The following is a 22397-nucleotide window of genomic DNA, read 5'->3' as shown; positions in this document are numbered from 1 at the left end:
AAGTTGACAAGGGGTAGATATTTGTCAACTGAATCAGAAATCAACTAAAAGACAAGCTGCTGGACACTCTGGTGAGAGATTTTTCTTGATCAGATTATTTGAGGCAGGGAGGTCCACATGTGGGTGGCGCCTCCTGGTGGCAGCCCTGATAAAGACCCCAGAAGAAGTCAAGTCTGCTTTTGCCTGTCACAGGCGCTGGCCTCTGTTGCTGCCACCAATTCCTTCACTAATGTCGGAGCCAGCATCTTCAGGGTGAGACACCCAGTCTCTGGACTCAGCGACTATCCAGTTCCTTGCCTCTCTACTGTGAAGCATGTACTGTTGACTACCTAGATCACATCATGGAATCCAATCTAATAAATCCCTTCCTTCATACATGCATTCTGTCCGTTCTGTTCCTCCTGAGAACCCTGATGTACTGAAAATGGATCCCAACACTGTCCACATCTTGTGATTGCTCCTGTGTATGGGAAGCCCAGTTTTACACACAGATTTCTGCCTCCTAGGGGTGTTCTTTCTAGAATCGTCTAGATCTGTTACATTGCTGAGTGCCTTGTCATTTTTCTTGCTGCTGTCATGGAGCTGCCAAGTTCTCTCTTTGTGTATGTGCTCACATGCTAAATAAAGAGGCCAACAACAATACACAATGGAGAAAAGACAGTGTCTTCAACAAATAGCACTGGTCAAATTGGTAGCTAAATGCTGAAGAATGAAATGAGACCTTATCTCTCAGCCTGCACAAAACTCCAAATGGATCAAGGACCTTAGACCCGATACCCTGAATGAAAGAAACAACTCTCACGTCAAAGGAATAAGGGATGTAGTTTATTCTGGAGCCAAATATGAGTGAGCATGGTCTTGAAACACAGATTTAGGTAACAATTTCATAAACTTTTTATAGTAACAGAACAAAGAAAGCCATAAAGCAAGACATTTTTCAAATACATTTGTGGGTAAAAAGCAGGTGGGTTATACTAGATGGGGAGGACTCTAGGCCTTGGATGATATCTGAAAACATGCTTGGCTCTTTGATTAGTGGTAAATCAGGGTTCTGATAAGTTAGTACATTCTAAAAGTTGTTTAATCTGTTGTGGAGATGTTAAACCAAGCTTTATGTGAGAGTACAGAATGTCAGGTCTGACATCGGGGCAGAGAGCACAAGGAACAGCTATTGAGTAGGCTAAAGATCACCCCACACAAACTGTAGTCAGACTCTGCCCTAAGCTGCTTGCAACGCTTTCTGTTTTCCTGACAGATAAATTCTCAAAATACACCCTGATGTGCAGCCTCGGCATTGAGGACCGATGCTAACAAGCTTGGGCCCCTGAGTGTCGGGATTGCAGGTGTAGGCCACAATTGTGACGCCACCACTGACTCACTTACTGCATCTTAGTTGTCTGTAGCCCGAAAGTATTTTATGGACTAGCAAGATGACTCAGATTGTAAAGGTTTGTGCTGCCAAGTCTGATGACTGATTAGCAATGGCCCGAAACCCACATGGTGTAACAAGATTAATTTCTGCATGTTGCTCTATGGCTCCACCTGCATGCCTCCCACAGCCAAAAATAATTTAATAAATGTTAAAAAAAAAAAACTGTTAAATGCTTTTGTTAATTCCTTTATGTGTGGGAGGGACAAAGTAGATTTGTTCACACAAAAGAAAAATGTCAACTCAGATTAGTTTTGTAATGTCAGTGACATGGTCCTGCATCTGTTTGTAAAAGGGTTATTTATTTACATGTAAGTATGAGCATGTGTGTTCAGGTGCCGAGAGGGCCAGAAGAGGGCGTTAGACTCTGGGGCTGGAATAACAGGTAGTTGTGAGCTGCCAGTGTGGGTGCTGGGAGCTTCTGCATGAAGGCGAAACTATAGAGCAACATTTTGTTGTTGTTGTTTTCGAGACAGGGTTTCTCTGTGTAGTCCTGGCTGTTCTGGAACAAACTCTGTAGACCAGGCTGGCCTCGAACTCAGAGAGATCCACCAGCCTCTGCCTCCTGAGTGCTGGGATTAAAGGGGTGACCCACCACTGCTCAGCTTTTTTTTTTTTTTTTTTTAACAAGAAAGAAGAAGTCGTTATGGAGCGCTTCTCAGTATGAGTGTGCTTAGAGCCCATGAAGAGTCACAGACGAGGAAGCACTAGGCCCCTCCCTCTCCTCGCTGTTGGCTGGTGGCTGCTTGTCTCAGAACCCTCAGAGTTACACAGTTGCCAGCAGTCTGTGTGACTGGGCCCACCATCAGAAAAAGGGGGCAGTTTCAAGTCCCATACTCTTCATTAGATAAGCCGATAGGACGGGAAATCTGAAAAGGGGCAAGTCTTGGCCTATGGGAAGGGAAGGAGGGTGGAATTTCTCAAGATGAGGGTCTTTAAAAACAACTGTCTGTCACAGATCAGCACACCTGCCGTTCCCTCTTCTTCTCTATGCTTTTCTACACTGACCCCTTGAACTTGTGACTCTAGATCAAGCATCTTATTTCCCACACGAAGGACCTCTATGCAGCACATCTTCAATTCACAACAGCCAGCCACACTCCAGCAACTTGTCTGGAGCTTTCAACCAACGGCTTCAGGGACATCTGTTAAGGCTTCAAGCACATTTACTGCCCTGAAAGACGGCTGTGTTGACTCATCCCACACACATTCATTTATATCTTTGTTCCAGACCTGTCGGGTCCTGGAGAGGGGGTCACAAGAAAGACCCTGTCCTAAAACGGTGACTCACAGTTCCCACTAGTAGAACATGGACAGTGTGCAAAGTAGTGACAGGATGAAGCAGCCGCCCTGGGAAGCCTGGTGGTGCGGCCTCTGTGTCACGGGCTGACATGTCTCCAGAAAGGTGTGAGAGAGAGCGGCACACACAAGCCACCTTGGAACAGACAGAAAACTGACTTCAATGACATGAGTTTAGCAGGTCAAAATAGCGCTCCCAGGTCACGGAAAGGCAAGCCAAAGACATGAGGGAGGCACGTGCACATCCTGGACTGGAGAGTCAAGAAATGGAAACCGTCACACTCGGGGAACACTGCAAGAGAGGGAGCAGAAAGATCGGGGAATCTGCTGTGAGACTGTCCCCTAGGAATGTCAGAAGCTACACCCCCTAAGTTTCCTCAGCATGACCGCCCAAACATGAGCTGAACAAGAACAACAGGACAGGCTAAAGTGGATGGGAGACGTCAACCCTGCACAAAGAACTGCAGACAGCTTGGGAATGCTGAGTGGGAGAAACAGTCTTCCCCCGGGAGAAAGGCACCCTAACTGGTTATCCAACACCAAATGGCTAGTTCTGAAAACATACAAATAATATTATACTGACTGGGCAGGTTATATCTGAGAGTGTATACATACATATATGCATGTGACAAAAAGTCCACGAATTTGAAAGAGAGCAAGGAGGGATATTTGGGAGGGTTCAGAGGGAGGAAAAGGAAGGGAGAAACAATGTAATTATATTCTCAAAATATAAAAGAAGTAATAATTAAAAAACAGAAATACATGGAAACCAGAAGAGGAGTGGACTGGGAGCTAGCCCTGTTCTGCTTTCAAAGGGGATAATCTAAGCTCTGCAGGGGTGAAAATTTTATTTATTTATTTATTTACTTACTTACTTATTTATTTATTTTTGGTTTTTCCAGACAGTGTTTCTCTGTGTAACAGTCCTGGAACTCACCTTGAGATCCACCTGCCTCTGCCTCCCAAGTGCTGGGATTAAAGGCGTGCGGCACCACCGACGGGCCCAAGTGTTAATTTTTAAGTTAAAGCATGTGTGTGTGTGTGTGTGAGAGAGAGAGAGAGAGAGAGAGAGAGAGAGAGAGAGAGAGAGAGAGAGAGAGAGAGAGAGAGAGAGATATCTACCTGCATGATTGTACATGTACCACATGCCTACAGCGTCAGGGGAGGCTAGAAGAGGGCGCAGATCGCAGATTCCCTGGAACTGAAGTTACAAGTGGTTGCTAGATGCCATCTGGGTGCTGGGATCTGAACCCGGGTCCTCTGCAGGAACAGCAAATGCTCCTAACCACTGAGCCACCTCCAGCTCCTTCATTAGAATTTTGAGATAGACGCAGACATGTAGACGAAAGGAAGAAAGGGGGGAGGGATGGAAGAGGGGGAGAGAGGGAAAGAAATGAAAGACAGAAAGAAGAGGAAAGAAAGGAAAGGAAAGAAAGAATTTCCGTGTACCCTTTCCCCAGATTCCTCCATTTAGCAAAACTTTAAGTGTTAAAAGTGACATTGTTGCCGGGCGGTGGTGGCGCACGCCTTTAATCCCAGCATTCGGGAGGAAGAGCCAGGCGGATCTCTGTGAGTTCGAGGCCAGCCTGGTCTCCAAAGCGAGTTCCAGGAAAGGCGCAAAGTTACACAGAGAAACCCTGTCTCGAAAAACCAAAAAAAAAAAAAAAAAAGTGACATTGTTAATAATAACACCTGACAATATTCATTATGCCAGCAAAAATATCCCCAGTGCATCCCTTTATTGCTACAGCCACTCTCAACTATCCTTTATTTATCCCTTGACTACAACACTCACACGATCAGGACCCGGGAGACGAACTACAACACAGCCGCGCAGCCGACTCCGGGACTTCCGCAAAGCCTCGGACACCGCCCTTCCGCCGTGGCCGACCAACCGTCGCCCGAGGATCTAGCTACTTCCGCTGGCCGGGGGGGAGGGGGGCGCGCCCGAACCCGGAAGTGCCGGCCCCATTTCCATCGCCGTCCAGTCCGACATGGCGGACCTCCACCGCCAACTGCAGGACTACCTGACGCAGGGTAAAGCCAACCGGCCGGCGGCTGCGGAGCCGCTGCTCGCCACGACGGCCGCAGAGGAGCCTGCGGCCGGGAACCGGGCCGCCGGGGCGTGGATCGGCCGCACGGCTCTGCCGTGGCCGTGGGCGCGGAGCCCCGCCGAGCCGCCGCCGCCGCCCGCCGGCCCGCGGTGCCTCCCGACCGTGACCCGCGGGCAGCGCCTGGCGGCCGGCGGCCTGGGTCTGCTGCTGGCCGCGCTCTGTTTCGGCCTGGCGGCGCTCTACGCGCCGGTGCTGCTGCTGCGCGCGCGCAAGTTCGCGCTGCTCTGGTCGCTGGGCTCGGTGCTGGCGCTGGCGAGCGCGGCGCTGCTGCGGGGCGGCCCGGCCTGCGGGCGCCTGCTGCGCGGCGAGGAGACGCCTTCGCGGCCCGCGCTGTGCTACGCGGCCGCCCTGGGCGCCACGCTCTACGCGGCCCTGGGCCTGCGCAGCACGCTGCTGACGGCGCTCGGCGCCTGCGCACAGGTCGCCGCCCTGCTCTACGCGCTGCTGGGGCTCCTACCCTGGGGCGGCCTGACCGCGCTCCGCCTCGCGCTGGGTCGCCTGAACCGTGGGGCGGGCCTAGCCAACGCTCTCCCGGTGTGACAGCCCCAGTCGTCGGAAGCGGAACCAGCCCGGCGCGAGCGACGGTGCAGGCACCGCCGCACTCCACGGTGCCCAAGCGTGCGAGGACGAGGCACCCCAACTGGGACTGTGCTGCGGAGTCCCTGAGCTTGGAGCACCTGCCACGAACTGACCCAGGCTGGCGGGTCTCGAAAGATCCCTGGGCTTCAGCATTCTGAGGTTCTGGGCAGCATGCTCCCCGAAAAGACTGGATTACCTGATTGGTAAACACTGTGCTGCGGAACTGTTTTCCAACTAACTTTACATTTAAGGGAGGAAAAGAAACAAATAGCTTCTTGACTTGGCTGCTTTCGTGGCTTTGGAAGAACTGCCATCTCCTCTTTGTCATTTAAAAAAAAAAAAGCAGTGGTATATGTTATATGTGGTTGAGCATAAGGTTTCCGTTTGGCCGCTCCTTTTCAAAGCCTCCTTATTGCTATTCACTGTAAATCAATCCAGATTATCAGATTAAACACTAAATTTAGTCACTGGATTTAAAATAGTGAGTAGTTAATACATTCTACCTCAGGTTTTTTTTTTTCTTCAGTTAAGTAGTAAATACGGTGCTTTATATTTAAGGAAAATTAATCGTAAAAGCAATAGACCAAAGAGCAATTTCCTGGATCAAGAAGCCAGATATCCAGTATGATGCGTGCAAAGTTTACAAGGGTTTCTGCTTAGGAATCCTGGGACTACAGGAAAATCTTACACCTGCAGTTATTGTATTTGCTATAAATGAGGTTTTGCCAAGTGTTCACTATTCCTAACATTGCTTTTTAAAGTACTATACAATTTGGTACTAATGCAATGTAAAATGCTATTCATATATAATTGTTTTGTTTTTGTTGTGCTGGGGTGAATCACCATTTAAATCTATCACAGTCTATTGTCAAAAACTGGGTTCAGTATTGAGTCTTGATACACTAGCAAGTGAAGTGTATTTAGAAGCTTATAATTTTATCAGTGGTTCTCAGACTACACTTGCACATCAAAAGAAGCCACATTTCATCAGGTCCTTTGTAATACTGGTGGATTGTATCATGTTTTCATGTTTAGCTAAATTGTAGCTAAACTTCTGTGATCTGACTGACTTGTACAACGTTAAAGTTAACTGGTTTCCAGGCTGCCCAAATGTTGCCTTAGCAGGATAAGGTCAGACATCAGCAGATTGCTACTTGCTGCAGTCCCCCATGATGTGATTCCACATTGGCTAATAACCCCTCCATAGACTTCCCAGCTACCATTCTCTCTAGTGCTCCCAGGCAGTAAATAGGAAAAGAAAGGCTGCTTGCAAGTAGTGATGTGCACATTGTTGTGTTACTATACTCAAGATATTAAAATTGTCTCAGGAATTCTTTACTTGAAAGTAAGTTTTATAAATTCTAAGCACAACATCTTACATTTCAACAGCAGTATTTAAAATGCTATATGTAAATTTTTATTGTATAATGTAGAGGTTGTTTATAAATGAATTCATTCTCAAAATGTGACCTGGATGGTCTCTGCATCCCTTTGTGGTTTCATGGAATTTGGTTGTAAGTTGTTTTGATGTTATGCCAGGGGAATGCAGGTGAGGAGGAATATAGCTTCTAATAGTGTAGCTACTGACATATTTATTTATTTATTTATTTATTTATTTATTGGTTTTTCAAGACAGGGTTTCTCTGTGTAGTTTTTGGTGCCTGTCCTGGATCTCACTCTGTAGATCAGGCTGGCCTCAAACTCACAGAGATCCGCCTAGCTCTGGCTCTGGCTCTGCCTCCCGAGTGCTGGGATTAAAGGCATGCACCACTGCTGCCCAGCCATTTTTATTTTTGAAATAAAAAGAAAATGTTTACTTGAAATCTTCAGGTTCTAGCACCCAAATCAACATTTCTTCACTCCATACCCAGAGAGAGCCAGGGGAAGATTTCTGTGTACTTGTCCAACTATGTCCTATCTCTTTTCAGCTTGCCAAGTAAACCTATCTTCATGTGCTAAAAATCTGGTAATGTTAGCAAAGCTGGAGATGTTAGCAGCTCCAGGACTGACCTTTTAATGAAAGCTTTCTTACAAAAAAAAAAAAAAAAAAAAAAAAAAAAACAACCCAATGGTCAGGGCTGAAGAGACAGCTCAGTGCTTAAGAGCACCAGCTGCTCTGGAGGAGGACATGTGTTTAATTCCTAGCACCCACCTGGTGGTGTACAACTGCCTGTAGCTCCAGTTCCAGGGTATCCGATGCCCTCTTTCAGCCCCCAAGGACACCAGGAACACAACTGGTGCATGGACATAAATGCAGGCAAAAAAAAAAAAAAGACCACTATAGGAAGGGGTACCTCAAAGTGAAATGTTGACTTTCACCCTAAGACCTCTCTGGTTTTGGAGGGGTAGGGAGTAGTGAGACAAGGTCTTGTGTATCCCCAGGCTACCCTGAAAATTACTATGTAGCCATTGAACTTCTGATCCTCCTGGGTCTAATTCCCAAATGCTAGGTTATACATGTGTACCACCATGTCCAGATGTCCATCTCTCCCTGTGTGTCTGTCTGTCTGTCTGTCTGTCTGTGTGGCTGGAGTTAGAGGTAGTTGTGAGCTGCCTGATTGTAGGTTCTGGGAACTGAATTCTAGTCCCTGTATGTGCTCTTAACTGCTGAGCCATCTCTCCAGGGCCTACCTTTGTTATTGTTTTATGGGGGCAGGTTAATTTTGAAATAGTTTCTATGTAGCCCTGGCTGTCCTGGAACTCTCTCTATAGACCAGGCTGGCCTCAAACTCAAGAGATCCACCTGCCTCTGCCTCCACACTCAGCTTTATCTGTTTGTTTGTCTGTCTGTCTGTTTATTTGTGGGGGCAGGGCAGTTTCAAGATCGAGTTTTTCACTGTGTGGCCCTGGCTGTCCTGGAGCTCTCTCCACAGACCAGGCTATCTTTGAACTTACAAAGCTCTGCCTACTGAGTGCTGGGATCAAAAGTGTGTTGCTTTTTTAACGCAAGAAACCTGTCATGGTAAAGAACTTGGGCGCACTCTGTCTTCTACCCTAAACCCTGAGGTCGCCATAAAGCAAATGTGGAAAAGGAAATTGTGTCTGAAATACAGATACTGTGTTCCACTTGAACTGCATGAGAACGAAGATACATGTAGTCAACGAAGATGTCAGTTTACACCAGTGAAGACAAGACACTCAAACCGGAACTGCGAGGAGATGCATCCAAGGGAGATCAGACTCTGGTTGAGCACCCAGAAGATTCACGTTTTTCTTCAGGTGTCATTTGCTACACAGAAGAGCAGGTCTGAGGTTTTGAGCCAGCCCTCTTGAATAAAGTATTTCTTACTGTACAACAGTGTAACAACAGGAAGGTAAAAAACACTCGGAAAGCACAAAGCTGACATGAACACCACCTGCCGTGGGTTACAGTAGTAACTGCACCCGACAGGTCAGATCCAGTAGAAAGCAGAGTTCCTTAAGGCAAGCACTACACAACCCGTTGTTTTGTCAATTCTTGAGTAAATCACATTCTGTATTCATACAAAACAAGGTTTTTTCTCTGACAAACTGTACATATAGAAATAAATTTCCAATTGGACATGAACTCAACTTTGTGGAGGTGCTCCATTTCTTATGACACGTTAAAAAAAAAAAAAAAGATTCCAGCTTTCATCTTCACAAACAACATGGGAGGGAGCGTTAGGGCGACGAGGTTGGACAAGACAAAACGGGGCCAACTACCCTGGGTAGTGGCAGCAGTCTCTTCATCGTGATAACCGCACTGGGCTCCTCGAACTCAGCTGCCCCAGAAGAAGAGCTCGGCTACAGTGGTAAAGGCTTCTTCTCGCTTCCTTGGTGAGTCCACAAGAACTTCTTAAATACTATGCAGAGGCCCAGGGCTACTCAGCCCCTACTTCTACCGACCCCTCCCGCCACCCCTTGAAGAGCCTCTCCGTGGAGGTCCAGAGTTCATGTTACTCCCTCTACCCCAGTTACTGCCACTCCGGCCCCCTCGAGAAGATGAGCTGCTGCCTGGAGGGCCACCAAAAGGTTCATCTCTGTGGTACCCATCATGATGGTCTCCATCCAAAGAGCTGGAACGCCCGGACTTTGGCACTCTCTGGGAAGGTCCTGGGCCTGTTCGGCCTGAAACAAAACATGATTTGAGACATGACATTCCATATCATAGTGGCTGCTTCTCTGTAATTTCTGGTACAGCTTTCACTCCCTGATGACAGTGGACCACCAAGAGGTCCTAAGGAGATACACAGTGGCTTTCAGAGCACAGAAGCAGGTTCCTCTGTCCCATCTGACCTCATTTCCATTCTGGCTCATGGCCTCAGCATCTGTGAGGCCATCCATCCTAGGGCTGTTGGACAGAAGGCCAGAAGCCAGCCAAACACTGCGAATCCCCAGGAAACCTGCACCACAGCTGATGGTGTTTTTGCACATACTCAGAAGCACCTAAGATACATAGGCTGCTGCAGATGTCAGCAACAAGGGCTCCAGTTAGGGGTTGGGTGCGTGTTCCATGACATGTGGCACTTTGGCTCCCTACATATGTTTAGTGATGTAAGATATTCTCAAAGAACAAAAATAAACTGGCTTTCAGAGATTGACTAAGTTTGACTTGTTTTCAGATTTAGGATTCCCAGATGTTAGCTAGAAGGAAACTGTCTTAAAAAACCTTTCTTAGGCTAGTGAGATGGCTTGGCAGGTACAGGCACCTGCTAGTAAACTTAACAACCCAAGTTCCGCTCAGGACAAGACAGGAGAGGAGCAAGTCCGGCAATTATCCTCTAAGCTCCACGTGTGCACATGGCACCCATGTACAGACGTACAAAGCAAATACAACTAAAAAATGTAAGAGAAGCTACCTGGGGAGAGAAAGCCAGCTTCTTCAGTGGTGGGCCCCATGACAGGTTGCCCATGCTGCAATGGATGGCACCCCATACCCATGCACACATGCACAGTGCTAATTGAACTCAGGTTATACAAACAAGAGGAAGATACATTAAGTTGGGAAGGTGCCATGAGGGGACTGGGTCTGGGATGAGTTGACCTAAGTATTTTGTGTTTTAAACTGTGTAATAAATTACCAAAGAATAAACACAATTTTTAATTGTTTTTTCTTCAGCTCAGTGGTACAGTGCTTTGCCTACTGTGTGCCTAGATCCTGTGTTTCATTCCCAGCACTGCAAAAGTAAATGAATCCACAAACAGAACTTTTTCTCCTGAACTGATGTGACTGGCTCATCTAGAGCATGTTCTTACAACACAATCGCCAGCTCTATTTTGTCTGCAATGTTTCAATGGAAGTTAATCGAATGGAGATGAAGATGTGATGAGAACTTGCCAAACAATAAGCTTGGCTACTTATTATGCAAAGTATGTTAGGTCAACCGAACAGAGCTGTCATCTGGCCACATGTCCTTGGCCTGGGCACCCTGACTGCTCAGGAATTCATCTAGGACCACAGTATATTGAACAGTACTGCATTTAGCTGGTGGGGGAGATGACCGGATACACACAAGTCATTATGGAAAGACTGCAGTGAACAAGGTAGAGCATCCAGCAGCTTCCTTTCCAAAGCACACCACACAGGCCACCGCCCAGCCCAACCTAAAGCCAGACTTGTAGTCACTGTCAGTGGCTGCTACTGGTTAAAGTGCCACTGATGTTCCTCCTGGGCCCAGGCTGAAAAGCAAGGTACAGGACCTGGGAGAAGATAGCTCTCCCTTCCCCGAGAGGATACCCCTGGGGGCTCCAAATAGCCACTGCTGGAGGATACAACTGCCAGGGCTCAAAGGAGCAGAGTAGAAACCCTGAACAAGGACCCACCCCGAACAAGGGCCTCCCGGAGAGTCTGCAGCTCCCCAGCGGTGGCAAACAAACCACATTCACACAAAGGCAGGGCGGAGGCCGCCACGGGGACAGACTCCTGCAGCTCTGGGATGGGGCTGCAGCCCTCTTACCTTTGCTTCCTCGGTCCTCCGAGGGGCCTCCCTGGGCCTCCATCTCTCTGTGTTCAGAAGTGCCCGACCCATCATGCCAGGGACGCTTCCGGGGTGGTAGGGAGGCCATGTCCATGCCTTGGAGAGAAGAGGAGCGCTCTCTGCTAGCTGGTGAGTGGCCATCATGAGGGGGATGATCGGGGCGGGGAGCATCACGGAAATGTTCATGACCTGGTCCTGAAAGGAAAAACAAAGGTCCATGGTTAAGGATCTGACACTATCATCTCAGCCAATCAGTGCAGCCCAAAGCAACTGGAAATAAGGCCGCTTCGAGCAACCTGAGAACAGGAATGTCTATGAAACAGACCGGGTTGAGCCTCACCACGAAGAAAGGAACTCCTCCCGGGATAAGAGGAGACAGGACTCTGGTTATCGTGACGGTCTTTAAATGGATTGAAGGGGTAGGGAGCTGGCTCAGCAGGAAAGGACTTGCTATTGAGGAGGACTGGAGCTCAGACACCCACAGCCACATAGAAGCTACATGTGCGGACGGTCCAGGGGAGGCGGCTGGCTAGACTGGCCAAACCAGCAGGCTCCCAACTCCTCAATATCTAAGACGGACAGCCACCAAGGAAAGTTGTTATCTGGCTTCTATACACACGCAGACACAAGCATCCCACCTGTATTCATGTACACCCACACACATGTGAACACACATACATACACATGCATAGCTCACATATATACACATAAAGAAAATTTACTGAGGACTCCAAAAAGTCCACTAACAAAAATACATCTACTGGGCTGGACGTGGTGGTGCACGCCTCTAGTCTCCGCACTCGGAAGGCAGAGGAGGAGGATCTCTGAGTTCGAAGACAGCCTGTTCTCCATGACAGTCAGGGCTACATAGAGAAAACAAACGCAAAACAACAACAAAAACACATCTAATTTTATGGTATGATAAATCAAGATGAGGAAAATTTTAATTCTTTTATCCTTATTTTCCAAATATATGACAATTTAATGAAAAGAATGGTATTATTTGTGTATGTGCTGGTATGTCTGGAAGCCAGAGGCCAATATAAAGTATCTTCCTCAGGTCTCCATTTTTTGGATTTTTTCCTCCTAAAGCCAGGATCTTACTATGTGGCCCTAACTGGCCTACAATTTCTGTGTAGACCAGAATGGTCTCAAACTTGGAGAGATTCGCTTGCCTCTGTCTCCTGAGTGCTAGGGTTAAAGGTGTGCACCACTCCTGACCTCACAACTTTATGAGACAGGGCCTGGTGCTAAACCTAAACCAGCAGCTGACTGAACAGGCTGGTGAGTGAGCTCTAGGGATTTCCCCTCTGCCTCGTCAGTGTGGAACTCCAGGTGCTAATGCCAAGAATGGCTGAGGATTTAAACTATATCCCTAACCCAAATGTATTGTTTTATACTTTTTTTTTTTCTTCGAGACAGGGTTTCTCTGTGTAGCTTTGGTGCCTTTCCTGGAACTCACTCTGTAGCCCAGGCTGGCCTCAAACTCACAGAGATCTGCCTGGCTCTACCTCCCAAGTGCTAGGATAAAGGCATGTGCCACCACCATGCTAGTATTGTTTTATACTTAACACAAATCTCTTTTCTATCTTAAGAAAAAAGGAAAATAAACAAAAACAAAACAAACAAAAAAACAAAACAAAATAAGCTGGGTTCTCCCACTTATTTCTGCATTAAATCTATTGAGATAAGACACCTGAACAGACAGACAGGAAGACAACCGGCCTCCATGGAGTAAAACTAGACAAGACAGAACCTGGCGATGGTCTCTACTCTGGGAACTACCAAAGCACAAGTACGTCTCCTTCCCTCCTTACCGGGCTCTCGGTTTCCATCCCAGGAATCTGGCTTCCGTCCTCCTTCAAAGCGAGGGAACTCGTCAGGAGTGGGGAGTAGGCACTTCCTGGATCCCCCTACGAAGAGAAGCAAACGGACCGCTCAGAGGCCGCCCAGCTGTGCTCAAGGCTGCTGTCCCTCAGACCAGCTGTTCTCAACTGCTCACCTCGTGGGTTGGCACGGCCTCGTCCTCTGAGATCTCGTCCTCGGGATGCTTCATCAGAAGCATCAAAACCCTCTTCTGGACCAAAGTCATCAGGACCAGGAAAGTTGTCCCTTCCTCTTGGTGGAGCCCGGCCTTCATGTCTTGGGGGGGCTCCTCTTCTAAAGCTGAGAACAAAAACACAATGTCCACCTTCAGAAATACATTCCTCTTAAGTATGGAGAGAACAGGAAACTTTAATATACAATGTAAATGGAGATAAACACATGATCTATTTATTGATTATTATTCACTTTACAGCACTAACATTACAGTCCTAAGTAGACGGAAGGCAACAACGTGGCAGGATGTAGGTTACTTCCGCTGACAGGGATGGACCAAGTTCTTTCCGTGTATTACTGTCTCATCCCCTCCTCACCGACCTTTCCACTACAACGGGTACCTTTTGTTGTTGTTCAGTTGTTTTGTTTTTTATGATGGACATTCTTTTTTACATACAGATGGAAAAAGGGGTGCTGATCATGACTTGTCTGGGGACATGCACTCTGTGTATTTGGTGCAGCAGAGTGGTCTCCACTCTGGTAGTCTGAATGAGAAGGCCCCACAGGCCCACGCTTGAATACTTGGTTTCCAGTTCATGGAATTGTCCAGGAAAGATAGGAGGTGTGGCTTTGCTAGAGGAGGCATTTCACCGGGAGTGGGCTTTCAGGTTTCAAATGCCTGTGCCAGGCCCAGTCTGTCCCTCTGCCTGCTGCCCGTGGATCAGGATATAGAGCTCTCAGTTATTGCTCCAGTGCCTGCCTGCCTGCTTCTCTCCATGATGATCATGGACTCACCCTCTAGATCTGAACAAGCCCCGCTTAAATGCTTTCTTTAATAAGAGTTGCCTTGGTCATGGTGTCTCTTCACAGCAATAGAACACTAAGATACCAAGCATGAGCCAGGTTGTATGGTTTTTCCTCCAGTTCCCTTTTAATTAGCTTCTTTGTCCCCAGGTGGCATGACCAAAGCATCTTGGCTGTAAGCACAGCAGACCTGGGTCAGCGTGGAACAGCACAAGAGGCACGATGGGCTAGAACAGTCTCAACAGGAGTGCTGTGCCTGAAACACAGCATATTATTTCCTGTGCCCAGGCATCCACCGTGCCAATACCCCGGGTACAAATGGAGTCTCCTTCACCTTTATACTGGTAGGGACGGCTTGTGCCCCCCTAAATTCCTATATTGAAGCTCTAATACCTATTGGTATGGTATATAGGGTACATATCACGTATGATACAGATAGCTGCCCCATACTCTTGAAAGTCAGTAAGCAGAGTTGTATGAGGATATGAAGGTAGTGCGGGATATGGAATTAGGAAGGAAAAACAGAACAAAAAGTGTCACTATCCACCCCACCTACCCCACACTGGGAGGGGGTGTCACCTGCCTTTAATCCCACCACTCAGGAGGCAGAGGCAGGAGGATCTCTGTGAGTTCTAAGCCAGCCTGGTCTATAGAACAAGTTCCAGGATAGCCAGAGCTACACAGAGAAATCCTGTCTCGAAAATCTAAACTAAATAAATAATAAATGAATAAATAATTTTAAAAATCATCTTTTATAGGTAGGATTAACATAGTAAAAATGGCAATCTTACCAAAAGCAATCTACAGATTCAATGCAATTCCCATCAAAATACCAACACAATTCTTCACAGACTTGGAAAGAAAAATACTCAACTTCATATGGAAGAACAAAAGACCCAGGATAGCTAAAAGAATCCTATACAATAAAGCAACCTTTGGAGGCATCACCATCCCTGACCTCAAACTCTACTATAGAGCTATAGCAATAAAAACAGCTTGGTACTGGTATAAAAATCCACATATGGACCAATGGAATTGAATTGAAGACCCTGACATTGATCCATGCACATATGAACACCTGGTTTTTGACAAAGAAGCCAAAACTATACAATGGAAAAAAGAAAGTATCTTCAACAAATGGTGCTGGCATAACTGGATGTCAATATGTAAAAGATTACAAATAGATCCATATCTGTCACCATGCACAAAACTCAAGTCCAAGTGGATCAAAGACCTGAACATAAATCCAGTTACACTAAACTTAATAGAAAAGAAAGTAGGAAGAACTCTTGAACGCATTGGCACCAGAGACCATTTCCTAAATATAACACCAGCAGCACAGACCCTAGCACAACAATTAATAAATGGGACCTCTCAAAATTGAGAAGCTTTTGCAGGGCGAAAGACACAGTCAATAAGACAAAAAGACAGCCAACAGAATGGGAAAAGATCTTCACCAACCGCACATCTGACAGAGGATTGATCTCCATAGCATATAAAGAACTCAAGAAACTAGACATCAAAATACTAAACAGTCCAATTAAAAAATGGGCTAAAGAGCTAAACAGAGAATTCACAAAACAAGAATCACAAATGGCTGAAAGACATTTAAAGAAATGCTCAACATCCTTAATCATCAGAGAAATGCAAATCAAAACGACTCTGAGATATCACCTTACTCCTGTCAAAATGGCTACAATCAAAAACACCAATGATAGTCAATGTTGGAGAGGATGTGGAGCAAAGGGAACACTCCTCCACTGTTGGTGGGAGTGCAAACTTGTACAACCACTGAGGAAATCAGTATGGCGGTTTCTCAGAAAATTAGGAATCAATCTACCTCAAGACCCAGCCATGCCACTCTTGGGGCATATACCCAAGGAATGCTGATTCATACCATAAAGATACATGCTCAGCTATGTTCATAGCAGCACTATTTGTAATAGCCAGAACCTGGAAACAACCTAGATGCCTGTCAACTGAAGAATGGATGAAAAAAATGTGGTACATATACACAGTAGAGTACTACTCAGCAGAGAAAAACAATGAAAGCATGAAATTTGCATGCGCGCGCACACAAACACACACACACACACACACAAAGATAAAAAAAAATAGGGTTGAGGGCTGGAGAGATGGCTCAGTGGTTAACAGCACTGGCTGCTCTTCCAGAGGTCCTGAGTTCAATTCCCAGCAACTGCATGGTGGCTCACAACCATCTGATACACTCTTCTGACCTGCAAGCATATATGTAGGCAGAACACTGTACATAAAATAAATAAATAAATCTTAAAAAAAAAAAAAAAAAAGACTTGTCTTACAAGCTCTCAGAAATTTCTTTAAAAACAAAAAAAACAGGGCTGAAGAGAAGGCTCAGTGGTAAAGTGTAAGACAAGTCTTTTTTTAAGATTTATGCAGTTGCTGGGAATTGAACTCAGGACCTCTGGAAGAGCAGCCAGTGCTGTTAACCACTGAGCCATCTTTCCAGCCCCACCAGCCCTTTGTTTTCAATTATAATATCTGGTTCAGATCGCATCAGCTAATTAACCTGGACACCATAAGTCAGATCCAAGACACTCGCTGAGCATACATACACAGTCGCCCATCTTTAATTAAGAAACGTTAGTCAGGGGTAGTGGCACACTGCTCTCAGGAGGCAGAGACAAGGCCTGGGAATTCAAGGACAGCCTGGACCGCAGCATGAGATGTGTCACAGCAACTTGAAAGACAAAGGTCTCCAGTGCACAGATCATAGAGAACCACAGATAACATAACTTTAAAGTCTAAATGCTGACAGGCAGTGGGGTCACACGCCTTTTATTTGAATCCCAGCACTCAGCAGGCAGAGGCAGGCGGATCTCTGGGAGTTCGAGGCCAGCCTGTCCTACAGAGTGAATTCCAGGACAGCCAGGGCTACACAGAGAAACCCTGTCTCAAAAAAACCTAAATAAAACAAAGTAAAAAAGTAAAGTCTAAATGCTAACCACATAGAACGTAGGGCTAAATCAACATTGTACTTTCCCCTAGGAAAGGAAAACCATCTTTGTAGTGAGGGCAGGGAAATGCAGAAAACCCAAGGAGTACACTTCCTTACCTTTCTTCTCTGCGTCCTCGAAAACGTGGGTCGTCAGGATCCCTGGAGAACCGTTCATCTCCAGGTCTGCGGCCTTCCCATGCCCCTGGAGGGCCTCGGGCTGCACCCCGGCCATCACCCTCACTGAATTCCCTGTGATCGGGTGGAAAGGGAGGTCCAGGGCCCCCTCGCCTCCACTTCTCTTCTTGTGGTAAGGGTCCTCCTCGCCCTTCAAATTCCCTTAACCGGTGGCCAAAGCGCTTGTCAGGGTGGAAGTCGTCTGGTCTGCTGAAGTCGTCAGGGAAATCAGGGTGAGAGCCACGCCTGTCAGGAGGACCCCTGCAGTCCTGGCCACCCCGGAAAGGGCCCCTCTCAGGCCCATGCTCGGGGCCACCCGTCTGCTCGTGCCGCCTCTCTGACATGGGGCCCAGGTGATGGTTGGGAGGGCCTCGAGAGTCACCTACAAGAAACAAAGCTGAATGTTAGTTACCATGGCTTCCATGAGGCCTGCTGTGCAGGCCTGCTCTACAGTACCTGTCAATTCTAGGAGGTACTTTGCCCTATAATGTTTTCCCTTCTAGGTTCTCAGGGTACTTAGAAGATAAACATCCCAAAGCATCATATAATGGGGAGACCATGGGGTTTGGGGTACAACTTTCAGCTTTATAATGTGACCTAAGGATAATCACTAATCTCTACAGAGTGTCCACTTCTCGGCCACATGTTGAAAACATAAGTGAACTTTCAGCACGAGAATGGACTTTCCTACCCTGTCCCTTCCTGCGACTTCATCAGGGCCCCTGATTAGATACCCAAGAGACACAACAGAGAAAAGCTGGGCTGTAGACCGGGCAGCTGAAAGCTAAGAGACTGTGTTATCAAGAATTCACATCAGCCAGGGGTAGTGGCACACTCCCTTAATCCTAGCACTTAGGAGGTAAAGGTAGATGGATTTGAGTTTGAGACCAGCCTGATCTACAGAGAGAGTTTCAGGCCAGCCAGGGATATACAGTGAGACCCTGTTTCAAAACTGAAAATAAATTTTACACACACACACACACACACACACACACACACACACACACACACACACACACACACAAATTCACTTCTGCTCATGTAAAGACCACAAAGCCATCACAGGCCCCGGGTCTACACTGCTGCCACCTACTGTCCACCCCTTTAGTCCCTGGCCTGCTGCTTTATGCCATACGGCCTTTCAGGAATCTTAACACAATCCTCCATGAGGCTCACGGAACCATGGGCCCCTCTAACAGTCGTTTGGGGACAAACGAGCTCTGCTGGCCTTCAACTTTGGGGTTTGCATTTACATCTTATTTTGCTCTTTCTGGGAATGATGGGCCTCAAGTATGTTATTATTAGCATGTTTTGCAGACAAGAATTTTATTCGAAACTTCCCAGCTCCTGCCTTTTGCTGCTGTTTCTTGTTAATAAGACAACTTTCCTGTATCAGTCAGTCAACACTTCTGTTCACTGCCTCCAACTCGCACCCTTCCATTTTTCATTTCCCCAGCCACTTCAACTCCTCTCCACTCAGCATGGACTGAAACTTGGAAATCTCAGTATAAAAAGGTGATGTCAGAAAAAGTCTCTGCACTTGAGCTCCACTGTCCTTTCTCCAGGCAGTCTGCAAATATCTGGGTCCACTCCCCTAACGGACAAGCACTCAATGCTCACTGCTCTCACAGCTGTGCTGGTTAGTGCTACATCAACTTGATACAAGCTAGAGTCACTTTCCAAGAGGGAATCTCAACTAAGAAAATGTCCCCATAGACTGGCCCCTGGGTAAGCCTGGGTACTTGACTGAGAGGACCCAGTTCTTCTGGGTGGTGTCATCCCTGAGCTGGTGGTCCTAGGCTGTATGAGAAAGCAGTCGGAGCAAGCCACGGAGAGCAAGCCAGTGAGCAGCACCCCTCTATGACCTCTCATCAGCTCCTGCCTCGAGGTTCCTGCCTTGAGTTCCTTCCCTGACTTCCCTGGGTAATGGACTTATAAGCTGTAAGGTAAAATACACCCTTTCCTCCCCAAGCTGCTTTTCGTCATGACGTTTTATCACAGCAACAGAAACCCGAATTAAGACAATTGCTTCTCCAACGTCAGGTTGTCTGAACTTAGTGACAACTGACCAGAGGATATGACACGAGTTCCATCTGGACTTCATTAACCTACAAACACTCATCTCACCATCTCTGGTTAAAAGGAGCCTGTCAACTTTCTTCCAAGGAAAGAAACCTACCACTACAAACGGTGATGTTGTGTTGGTGGCAACTAATCCAGGAGGGGATGGTAAGCCACTTGCATGTCTCTCCCTTCTCCCTCTGGTCCCTAGGAGAAAGAGGGGAGGGAAGGCAGCAGGGCAGGTGGGGAGGAGGAGGGAGAAAGGGAGAGGGGGAGAGAGAGGGGCGAGCAAGATGCGCAGGAACAAGTGGAGACAGACGCAGGTGTGGCAGAGAGGCCACTTTCATTCATTAACGGAAGTACCGCGTGGACAACAAATGCCCTTCCCCAAGGGTCCCCAAGCCTCCAGGAAAACTCTTCCTTTTCTTTCTCTCACAAATCCTTCTGTGTATCTACCGCTACCACTTCTATGGTAGCAACGGGGATGGAAATAAAAGCGCTTGAATCCCTGTTCTTTCTTACCTTTTAATGTCTCACATCAACTCAAAGCTGAGCTTTAAATGTCTAAACTCCAGGGCTATAAATGTTGAAAGGCCTTCTCTTAATCCAATAGGATGGGACGAAAACCTCTAACATGTACCATATGGGGCTGCGGGTTTGGCCAATTAGTAATAAAGGTGTGCAGCACTGTGAGGTACCGTCCCCACAGTGCCCCATGTGCCAATGTACTATTCTTTCCTAAGGGTGCTGAGTGGGATCATTCCACTCCTACCTCACTTCTGTTCATATTCCCCTAAGTTCTTCCATGCCAACTCTCCTGCCAGCCCAGCCCTTACCCGTTACTCCAAGGCTGCCCACCTGGGAGCAAGGGCACAATGCCGTTCAACCAAATCCTCTGGTTAAATGGTAACTTCCAAATAGCCATAGGCCCTAAATGTTGATAGTCTTCATCTTTGCTTTTCACAACATTAGTACATTGCTTTCTTCCTCAAATGGTGCCTTACAATGGATGCAGTTAAAGAGCCAATACGGAACAATGGGGCAAAGGGGAGTGATAATAAGAACTCCATTAACATGCTGCATCCTCCACCCTATCAAGGAGCTGAAAGCAGAGGCGGTTCTGCTCTTTGGAAGGCCAGACATATGGACCTGCATCCCACAGGCACAAGAGCCACTTGCCATTCCAGTGTGGGCTGAGCTGGCCACAGACACAAATGCCAGGGCTGTGGTTTCACACACGTCTCTGGTAGTATGGGACTCATTTTCTCTGCCAGCATCACTGCCTAAGCAAACATTATCTATGGCAACCAAAGACTCAGCAAACTCCCCCCTAAAGTGACTGTGACCTTCTCAGCAGGTCCACTACAATGCCACCGTATCAAGTGCCAACAAAACTACTTACTGTCAAGTGTATACAACAGGGAGAAGACACACTTCCTCACCAAGCATATATTTACCTTTGTTAGGGCCAGGTCCTTGTCCAGGGTTCAGAGGAGGGATTCGGCCTTGTGCTCCCTGCTGCCCTAGGCCTGGTATCAAGGGTGGGGGACCCGCACTCTGTCCTTCCTGAGGGGAAACATGTAAAGACAGGTGTGAGACCATGGACAGGCGCTTCAGGAACAACAACCATAACGTGAAAATCTGCTCGAGTTAAATATTTAGCTAGTGACATTAGAACAAAATCCCCCTGAAGTGGGCTGGAGAGATGGCTTGGTAGATAAAGAGCCCTGCAAGCATGAGAACCGGATGGAGCTTGCATTCCCCAGCACCCAAGGAACGTCAGATGAAGCAGCCCAAGTCGGGGACCCCAGTGCACTTGGGATAAAATACAGCTGGAATGGGAGAGTCCCAAGATACACAAAGGCCAGAGCTTGTCAGATGCAGGACAACCTGACTCCAACAAGGTGGCATGCACACACCTGTATTCACACAAAACACAAAGGAATATACACATAAACAATTCTAAACTGGGGAAGGAGTTATTTCTTTTCCACAATCAAAGGAAGAAGCATCTGTATTTTAAACCTCCGGATAGGTTTCAGTTAAAGCCAGAGCTTCCCTTGTAAGGTCAAGCAGGAACCAAGAGAGCCACAGTGTAGTGCCCTAGCTCTTGCAGACCGTGAGCTCCTCACAACGGGACAGGCCTGGCCTCTACCAGGCAGGCAGCTTGAACTGTCAAGTTGTGACACCACAACCAACCCTCTCAAGGCTACATCTGGATGGAGCTTCTGGTTACTATTTATTTATTTTGTGGAGGAGGTGCACACTGTCACATGCAGAGGTAAGAGGACAGCTTTCAGGAACTGGTTCTCCTTTCCCACCTCACTGAGGCAACATCTCTCTTATTGCTGTTACTATACTGTAAGCTGGTGGCCTGTGGGCTTCTGACCACACCTAGCAGCCGTGCTCGGACAAGATTACAGATGTGGGCCGCTGCATTGGCTTTTTTTTTTTTTTTAAGATTTATTTAATATTTGTGTATGATGTTTTGCCTGCATGTATGTATGTGTACTACATGTGTACTCAGTATCCATACAGGCCAGAAAAGGACATCAGATCCCCCGGAACTGGAGTTACAGATGGTTGTGAGCCATCATGTGGATACGTGTAATCAAACCCGAGCCTTCTGCAATAGCAACAAGTGCTCTTAACCACTAAGTCATCTCTCCCGAACTCTGTGTGTGTGTGTGTGTGTGTGTGTGTGTGTGTGTGTGTGTGTGTGTGTGTGAGAGAGAGAGAGAGAGAGAGAGAGAGAGAGAGAGAGAGAGAGGTGTCAATGTGTAGAAAGGTGCACATGCTTTTGTGTGCACATGCATGTGCAGGAAGCCTGAGGTTGATTCAAGGAATCTTCCTCAATACTCTTCCATCTTATTCTTTGAGTCAGGCTCTCAATCAACTCCAAAATTCATTATGGTTAATCTTGGTCTCACCAGCCAGCTCGCCTTAGGGACTCTGTCTTCACTTCCCAAGGTTGGAAAGAC

The 22397-nt window shown here is 47.1% G+C and overlaps 2 protein-coding genes across 2 annotated transcripts in view; one reads left to right on the top strand and one right to left on the bottom strand.

The window, feature by feature from the left end:
* The first annotated feature begins 4608 nt into the window (after positions 1-4608).
* Positions 4609-5531, top strand: Sft2d3 (SFT2 domain containing 3). The gene has a single exon (XM_076554879.1). It carries the CDS (start codon positions 4723-4725, stop codon positions 5380-5382), a length of 660 nt encoding a protein of 219 aa, XP_076410994.1. The 5' UTR covers positions 4609-4722; the 3' UTR covers positions 5383-5531.
* A 3332-nt stretch (positions 5532-8863) lies between these two features.
* Wdr33 (WD repeat domain 33) overlaps positions 8864-22397 on the bottom strand; it is a 114694-nt gene continuing 101160 nt past the window's right edge. Inside the window, exons 17-22 of the mRNA XM_006977946.4 lie at positions 20874-20982; positions 17299-17737; positions 13363-13526; positions 13178-13273; positions 11340-11555; positions 8864-9510 (exon numbers count right to left, since the gene is read on the bottom strand). Of these exons, the coding sequence (XP_006978008.1) occupies positions 9281-9510; positions 11340-11555; positions 13178-13273; positions 13363-13526; positions 17299-17737; positions 20874-20982 (1254 nt within the window). The 3' untranslated portion in view covers positions 8864-9280. The remainder of the gene's footprint in view (positions 9511-11339; positions 11556-13177; positions 13274-13362; positions 13527-17298; positions 17738-20873; positions 20983-22397) is intronic.

Source organism: Peromyscus maniculatus, chromosome 19, assembly GCF_049852395.1.
Source record: "Peromyscus maniculatus bairdii isolate BWxNUB_F1_BW_parent chromosome 19, HU_Pman_BW_mat_3.1, whole genome shotgun sequence".
Lineage (NCBI taxonomy): Eukaryota > Metazoa > Chordata > Mammalia > Rodentia > Cricetidae > Peromyscus > Peromyscus maniculatus.
This window is presented reverse-complemented; position numbering and strand designations above follow the sequence as displayed.

Bases quoted from the DNA above. Each gene is read 5' to 3' on its own strand.
- Sft2d3 (XM_076554879.1), top strand. From the start codon at position 4,723: ATGGCGGACCTCCACCGCCAACTGCAGGACTACCTGACGCAGGGTAAA.